At 61.2% G+C, this 8,339-nt stretch overlaps 1 protein-coding gene across 1 annotated transcript in view; it reads right to left on the bottom strand.

The window, feature by feature from the left end:
- Nucleotides 1-1,374: 1,374 nt before the first annotated feature.
- Kif6 (kinesin family member 6) overlaps nt 1,375-8,339 on the bottom strand; it is a 314,938-nt gene continuing 307,973 nt past the window's right edge. The window contains exons 20-23 of the mRNA XM_010638879.2: nt 6,928-7,216; nt 6,685-6,800; nt 5,754-5,860; nt 1,375-2,184 (exon numbers count right to left, since the gene is read on the bottom strand). Of these exons, the coding sequence (XP_010637181.1) occupies nt 2,168-2,184; nt 5,754-5,860; nt 6,685-6,800; nt 6,928-7,216 (529 nt within the window). The 3' untranslated portion in view covers nt 1,375-2,167. The remainder of the gene's footprint in view (nt 2,185-5,753; nt 5,861-6,684; nt 6,801-6,927; nt 7,217-8,339) is intronic.

Consider the following 8,339-nt stretch of genomic DNA (forward strand, 5'->3'; position numbering starts at 1 on the left):
CGGGCTTGTATGGGTCTTTATCGCCCTGGGGACCAGAGAGCAGGAACTGAGGACGCCCCGCCTGCTGTGGGCGTGGCGAGGACACAGGGGCTGCCGGTTGGCTGGGAGACCAGGCCCCAGGGGTGGGTGGGTAGGTGGGGGTGTGTGTGCTCGTGCAGCGAAGGAGCAGGATTCCTCCCTCACGTGAGCCCTTTCCCTGAGCCCCATCTGCAGCACAGTTCGGGGGGGTTCCTGTTCTCCCCAGCCTTGGAGCTCGATTTGGAGAGCTGCACACCGCTTGCGAGACGCTCGCCTTGGCCTGCGTCCGGGATCCTCAGAGCAGATCTGGACACAGCAGGTGCATTTAGGTGGGAAGAGGGCCCAGGACGCCGGGCAGGGGTGGAGGAAGAGGGATAGGAGGGAAGGCAGCGGTCAGAGTGCTCGGTGAGCAGTGACCGCCGCGGGCAGTGGGAGACCCCAGGGGGACGCTGTCCCCCCTTCCTCCCCCTCCTCAGCGACTGCTCCAGGAGGCTGGCTCTGCACTGCGTGGCCCACACCACACACCTGTGTGGATGGTGCCCTGGTCCGGGAGCTACCTTCTCAGGGAGATCCAAGTCACTGGATCGGCCAGGTCCAGAGGGCCAGGGGCGCCAGGGCGTGCCAGGGACATGGGTGCTGTTTCAGGAGGGGCTCTGGCGCGTTCTGCACCATCGTCAGGACTCCTCAGTGCGTGTGCGTGTGTGCGTGTATCTCGGAAGCCTCCAGAGCCAGGCTGACGGGGTCTGACTGGTCTCAGTTCACACACCTTCCTGAGGACCCATGTGCCACAGAACTGTGGGGGGCATGGATCCCCCCATGGGTCACAGTCCTTGTGCCAGAGGGAATCCAGGGAGTGACCCCAGCCTAGAAGCTGGCCCTAGCTCTGCTGCTCCCAGCTCTGTGCTGGGGACACAGCAGTGACCAGGACAAGCAGGTCTGTTGTCACACACTTTCAGTCTTATGGGGGTGGCTGCACTACAAGGACAGGAGGGAGAGAAAGAGAGGCCGGGTAGAGATGAAACAAAAGGGCTGGAGAAGAGTGGCTGGGGTGACTCCAGTTGGGTGGTCGGAGCAGCCCCTGGGGAGGGGACGTCGGCCACTGCCCAGCTAGAAACAGCAACCAGCTGCCCCCTGCTGCAGCTCGCCCGTCATATAAACGAGTACTGGCTGTGGATTAGAGAAGCTTTTTGGGTCTGCCTGACTTGGAGATGGGGACATTGCATCTTCTCCTGCATGATCCTTTTACCCAGCCCTAAACAGGGAAAAATGAACTATACCATGCTGTTCACTCTGTCTCTGGGGTCCCCAGGTCCTGTGATACAGGGCAGACACCAGAGCACTGCACAAGTGCCTTTATTCTGCTGCCCTTGTGTCCAGGGCCACCCCTCTCTACCCTCCATGCCCCACCCCAACTGCCGCTGGGGAGCCCCGATGCCTGCAGCCACTGTCCAAGGCCTCCTGGAGGCCCAGGGCTCACCCTTGGGACCTAAGTCTCCAAGCCAGTGCCTGTGGGCTGGGAGGCTCCCTGAGAGGGTGCAGGCAGCTCTGTTCTTTGTGGGGTGGGGAGCAGTGGCTGGGCAGAAGCTGATGTCCATGGAGCCCCACTACCCTCTCCGCAGAGCTCTCGGGAGCCGCCCACTGTCCTCTGCTGCTGCAGTGTCCACTGGGTGCCTGGCTTCAGGGACACAGCTGGCTCAGAGCTGCTGCAGTTTGTCAAGGCAGGAGGGTGACCGTGGAGTTTCGGCTGGAAGATCGGGCTTGGCCCTCGTTCCCGTCTGAATGGGCTCTGAAGTCCTGCTGACCTGGCACAGTGGCTCCTGAGCTCCTCCAGCAGGGGGTGGCAGGACCCCGATCACTGGCCCACCCTGCATTCCGAGGCTGCTTGCTCTGTGCACAGAACAGCACTGCAACAGCAAGCTGAAGCCCCTCCTGCACCACCTGGCCTGGCCCTCCGGCAACCACAGGAAGGACCACTCCTTGGTCGGCCTCCAGGCTGCCACCCTTAAAGCGACAGGGCCTCTCCCCAGGTTCAAATTCACCAGCTGCTCCCAGCACCCCCAGGTCACTTCCAAAGTCTCAAGTGAGGGGTGGGGCCTTGGTTCTCCACTCCTGCAGCGCTGTGGCCGGACTCTCGCCTCTCACCGGAAAGTCAGTTGCTACCCAGGCCTGAAAGGAGACGGTGCTCTTGGTTAGGCTGTGCCTGTGGGCACTGACTTCACCCGGCAGTGAGGGGGTGGGGAGAGGAGGCTGCCGGTTGTGTCCTCTGGTCTGTGTCCTGCCTCTCAGAGACACATTTACCCCAGGTTTGCCTCCTTTGCCCTTGGCGAGTTTGCTCTCTCTGGTGGGGGTCCGCACGCGGTCCCACTATGGCTCTCTCCAGCGCCTGAAGATCCCACACAACCCTTCTGGGTGGTGCCTGGGGACCACGTGCTGTGCCCTCCTGTGCTGGGCCCTGGACTGAGAACCATGGTCCTTGAGTTCCAGCCAGAACAGTCCTAGCCTAAGGTGTGACTGAGCCACCAGTAGGGACAGAACTGGGGACTCCTGGCTGTGTGGCCGCCCATCGCTCAGTGGTCTGAGGCCCCCTGCACTGGTGACGCGTGTCCTGGGCGGGTTCCCGGATGTGGGGCTCCCCTACAGGCAAGGCCAGATTGCTCCCGATGGACATCTCGAGGGAGGCCCAGACTGGTGACGTGTCCTGGGCGGGTTCCCGGATGTGGGGCTCCCCTACAGGCAAGGCCAGATTGCCCCCGATGGACATCTCGAGGGAGGCCCACGGTGGTGGCCGGGCCAAGGACGCTCAGTGGGGACCCCTCAGGAACACAGGTGGGTGGAAGGGGGTTCCGCAGAGGCTGGGAGGCTCTCAGGGCTCCTGCTGCCAGAGGAGGGGACTTGCGGGTGTGTGGCCCCACCGAGCCGAGCCTCCTTTCTGGGCAGAAAGACCTCTAAACCAGATTAAGGAGATGAAGGAGCGCTTGGCGTTGACCTCTCCTCCTCATGTGTGAACTCACGGAAGTGGCAAATTTAACTCCAGAAGAACTAAGTCCCCACGCAGGGGACACGGACCTGTCCACACACACCCCTGGCAGGGATTGGCAAGTCCCGCAGGGTTTCCCGAACCCTAAATCAGCTTTCCATTGGCCCTCGGGGTCATCTGGGCTCCCGTTCCCGGTGATGGTCACAAATTCCCGGAAACCAGTGCCCCGGGGAGAAAGTGGCAGCAGCCACAGGCTGAGTGTGGCCCGGTGGGAGGGGTGATTACTTGGCAGGGACGGTGGTGCCCACAGTCTGTGCCTGCCTCTCAGGGTGGCTGGGCAAGGCAGCCATGCTTAGAGGTGGCCCTGTGTCTGCAGAGGTGAGCCTGCTGGCCCTTGGGCCCCAGCTGGCAAGAAGAGGACCCCTCGTCACCTGTCTGTGGCTTCCTTTGTGGGGCCATGGTCACTAGGAAACCTGGATCATTTTTTTCCTTTAGGAACAAAAATGGAAAGCTGGGTGAGGTGGCGCACACCTGTAATCCCAACACTCAGGAGGCTGAGGCAGGAGGACTGCTGTTGAGTTAGAGGGCAGCCTGGGCTACACAGTGAATTTGAACTACACAGCAAGACCCTGTCTCAAAAAACCAACCCCCCATAAAAAACCCCAAAGAACAAAAGTGGGGTCCTGGGACTTTGGAGGAATTACTCCCGGAGAACACAGCTCCCAGCTGCAGGGAGCATGGAGGCCACGATCAGTCCTGCCCATCCCGAGACCTTCTCCTGAGTCCCCGGCAGAGTGGGGGCACCTTGGTAGCTGCTGCTTTCCAAGGCAGCGTGGTTCAGTGCCTCTCCGGCTCCCTGCTTCCCTTTGGCCCCAGGTGCCCTCTCTGCCCCTCCATGGAGCTGGCTTCCTGGAGAGCTGCCTGTTCCCACTTCAGTTTCCCCTTCGTCCTTCACCACTCTGGGCTGCTGCCTACAGTGGTGCTGGCCCCTGACCTACCAGGACATACAAAAGGGGCAGTGGTTACCATCCTGCCTGCCTTTCCCTCCTTCCCACCGAACTGGACTCTCCCTGGAGCTGGTTCTTGAGCTGAACGCACTTGCCTGCTGTCCCTGAAGTCCCCCGAGTGGCCTCCTTGGCAGCTCAGTGTCCCCTGCCCTGATGTCCGTTGGGGCTCCCCAGGGACCTGTCCCCGAGACATGACCACCCCCCTTTCCCTTGACCCTGGCTCTGCGTCTTAGCTCACCTCACGTCCCCTGCCAGCTCAACACCTCCCCTTGGGTGCCAGGGGCCACCAGAGCGCCCTGTCCCCCTGACACCACTCCTCCATGCCTTTCTGTGGTCTGGAGAGGCTCTGCCACCCCTCAGCGGCTCAGATCTACAGTCCAGCAGGTGCCTGGCTCTGCTTCTTCCCTGGCACCTGTCGCTCAGCCGACTGGAGGCTCCAGGCCCCCAAACCCTCCCTGGTCCCCTCCTAGCCATTGCCTGTCCCTGGTCTGCTCTTGCCTGAGCCACCTACACTACGTGTGACAGCCGCAGTGGGCCTCCTAAAGTACCAGGTAGGCCCCGGTACCTGTGTCTGGCTCCTGGGCAGGTTCCCGTAGGACCCGCCCTGCCCCTGTGGCTGCTGGGGTCCAGGCTTGGCCATCTTGTCCCCTGCGCAGCCCCAGCACGAGCAGTGCTGTCCGGCATACAGGAGGTGCCCGACAGATCAGAGTTCCTTGACTACCTGTTCAGTGTCGTTCAGTGTCTGATGTGGATCACTTGAGGATTTGGAGGTCACCAAATCTAGCTTTCTTTCTTTTTTAGACCAGGAAACCAAGGAGAGGTTGAGGTGTCAGAGATCACAGGCAGGAAAGAAGTGTCCAAGTGAGGGTGTGGCTGCTCCTGCGGTCTGGACAGGGATGGTGCCCTAGGGTTCAGCCCAGTGATCTGTAAGCCGCTCCTACCTGAAGGGCCCAGGTGGACCAGGAGCCGGGTGGGTTATGTCCTGCAGGGCGCATGTGCGGGGCTGGTGCAGCCTGGGCTACGGGAGGCTCGAGGGGGCTTATTCAGGCCACTGAGCTGAGCCTCAGAGCTGGCTAGAGCAGCTAGTTCTCTGGGACCTGAGCCAGTTCTTATGAGAGAGAGAGAGAGCCGCTGTAAGAGCCAGCCGGACCCCAGATCGCTCTCTATGAGAACTCTGACCTAATAAACCTCTTTTCTTATCAGGTTCCCAGCCTCGGGTGTTTCCTTACAGTAATGTGAAGGGAACTAAGGCATTGTGAGCTGAAAGCAGGGCTAGGGTAGAGGGTCTGTCCCTTTTGGTGTCTGGGGGAAGAGGCTGCCCACAGACAGCAAGAGCTGCCGAGGGGAAGAGACAGCCATGACGAAGGCTGGGAAGGGGCTTCCTCTCTTCCTGCTGTCTGACGTGCCATATTTGTTTCCTCCATGACTGATACAGTGTCACAGGCTGGGCCCTCGAGTGGGGGTTGCCCACACTCCAGTGGAGAGGGGGTTTCTAGCCAGGGAGGCAACAGATCACCAAGCCATCACATAGCCCCTTCCTGTTTGGACCAGAGGGCCCGGAGGTCCGGCAGAGGGACAGCACACCCAGGCCACCACCCAAGGCCGTCTCAGCGCCTCTGCCCCCGACCTCAGGGGAAGCCGAGGCCTGGCCCATGCAAAGTGGCCGCCTGTCACCCTCTGCCCTGCTGTGGCTCTGAGCCCTCGCCTTCCCTCAAGCGCCGGCACGTGGAGTGGGTGGTGGCTGCCCTTACATTTCTTCTGCAGAATGCTCTGTCTGGCCCTGATGAACGCCAGGATGTCGGAGTCTGTCCGGCTGTCTCCGGTGAGGGGGATGGACGACATTGGCCCCTCAGGGATGCTGGGGACAAACACACGTCACACTTCACTACAGCTTGTGGCAGGACTCACCTTCCCAGAGTGCGTTTCCGAGTGGAGGCTCCATCTCCTTGCGACACTGCACACGTGGGCCCTTCTCCCTCCCTTCCACCTCTGTACATCATGCAGGTTGGGGCCTGGCACTCCTGCCTTTGACTCTTTGCTTCACTCCTACATAAAATCCAAACCCTGTCCCCTCACCCCCAGCTCCTGTGTGTTCTGACCCAACTGTTCTGTTCCTCGACTACACGGGGCCTCAGGTGCTTTGCTGTAGCTGTCTCTTCCCCCTGGACTTCTCTCTCCTCCACCAGTCCTGGTCTTTCTCAAATCACCCTCATTTTACTCACTTCTCTTTTTGTCCCCAGCTTACATGGGATTTATTTTAGGATGTCTCCCCAAAATGTATGCCTCCCCCATCATGGCTGATCTAGCTGCTTCCAAGATAACGATTCCCCCGCCTCTCCTTAACGGAACCACACTCAGCTAAATTGCCACAATTAAAAACCCCAAGCCTCCCAGCTTCCTTTGCAGCTCTGCGTGGCCAATGGGATTCGCTAGCGGAAGTGTGGTTTGGGCTCGCAGGAAGTTCCGGTCGGAGGGAGGGCGCACGTGCCCTCTGCTGTCTCTGTAGCCTCAACTGCACCCCCATAAGAAAGCCCACAGCGGGGCTCTCCCTGGCTTTGCTGGTCCCCCAGCCTCTCTCGTGGTGACAGCCTGCTCCTCCTTCAAGTACAAGCGATTTCCCCCTCCCTCCCTCCTTCCTTTCTGGTGCTGCCCCCCCGCAGAGGCTGTGCCTCCAGCCCTCACAAGTCTCCGGGTGTCAGCGCTGTGCACCCCTGGGCCAGTGTGGGCAGCTCCAGGAGAAGGGGAGTCACAGGGTGAGCAGGTGAGTGGGCGATTCCGGCCCAAGGGCACAGAGCGCCCTGGCGAGGGGCCAGGCCACACGGCCAGGCTCCGGGGCATCTGCAGAGGGTCTGGTGACCCGTGGGGCCTGCTCCAGGCCGGCTTCGTGCCGGGCGACTTTGCAGCCCAAGTCCCTAGGGCTCAGACGAAGATGCCCAGGCCTGGAGTCAGCAGGCGGGAATATGAGATTCCGGGGTTGCCGGGGTCTGGGTCAAAGCTGGCCTTGGGCTGCCTGAATGGGGACTGGACTGGGTGCCTCGGGTCGTGGGAGGGGCAGATGGGCGGCTGCAGGCCCCTCTTCGAGGCAGGGGCTGTCACAGCCGGGTGCGGGTGGCGAGACACAAACCTGCCATCGGGCTGGGCGCTGGAGCTGCGCTGCTCCCGCCCTGCTGGGCCGGGGTAAGGCGTGGGCGGGATGTTCCTGCCCGTCAGGTCCCTGCAAAAACAGAGGGAGAGGATCACCAGGCTGAGGAGGTTTGGAGAGAGATTCAAGCTTTACAGATTCACACGCTGAAGTCCTGAGCCCCAGTGCAGCAGTATTTAGAGGCGGGGCCCTCAGGAAGTTATTAGCGTCCTTATAGGAAGAGGAAGAGAAACCAGAGCGCCCTGCCTGTCCGTCTGTCTGGAGACAGCAGGAAGGAGGTATTCAGACCCAGGTAGGGAGCCTCCACATGCCAGAGCCGGGCGCCAGTCCTCTCTGTGGTAGAAGGGAGACGTCATCGTCCCCGAGCCTGAGGGGAGGCGAGAGGTGTGGAATCTGCTCAGGGGCGGAACTGGCGCCCCGACCGCCGAGGCCCCGGAGTCTGTGCTCTCGGCCATGCCGCTGAGGCACTGCTTAGGTCAAGGTCAGAGCCGGAAGAGGCCTAGGAAACCACCCGGAGGACGTCCTTTCATAGCTGGGGACACTCAGGCCAGCCTGAGAGGTGGGCTCGGGTGAGCTGGCTTTGCCAAGTCCGGTCCATAGGCGACAACCTGCTTTCCCCTTATAAGAACTGCTGCTATCAGCCTGGCAAGCGAACAGTCCTGAGTTCGATCCCTAGTACTGGAAAAACAAGAACACCTCTTCTGGCCCGGGTCCAGCCTTCTGCCCTCTCCCATCTCATCTCTGGGCTCAGGGCTGTGTGTCAGATAAACAGGAGAGGAAATTAGAGGCCCTTGCCCCTCATCTCCTAGCAGCCAGGCACTGTCCCCTGGCCCTTGGAGAGGGAGACCCTTTTTCTGTGCTGGGTCGGCACGGGCTGCTGTAGGACCAGAGGCTGCCACAAGGTGTCAGGCTCTGCCTGCTTTTCTTTGGAGTCCAGTGACCCACTCTCCGGGTTCCTGGTGGTTCCTGGTGCAGGTCTGCAGAGAGGAGGAGAAAGGGTGTCCTTTTCCTTCCTGCGGTGCCTCAGAGCTGAAAAGGTCTAGGTCCGCTGGGAATCCACCACGAGTCTGCGGGGCCAACCAAGTTGTTGGCACACAGCCGCTCTGGCTCACAAGGAAGGCTGCACCGTGGGGTGGGTGGACAGGAGAGGGAATAAGGGGACAGAGGTGGGTGGGGGAGACCCGGAAGGCCAGCG

Source organism: Fukomys damarensis, unplaced genomic scaffold (assembly GCF_012274545.1).
Source record: "Fukomys damarensis isolate Sample0158 unplaced genomic scaffold, DMR_v1.0_HiC HiC_scaffold_20, whole genome shotgun sequence".
Taxonomy (NCBI): domain Eukaryota; kingdom Metazoa; phylum Chordata; class Mammalia; order Rodentia; family Bathyergidae; genus Fukomys; species Fukomys damarensis.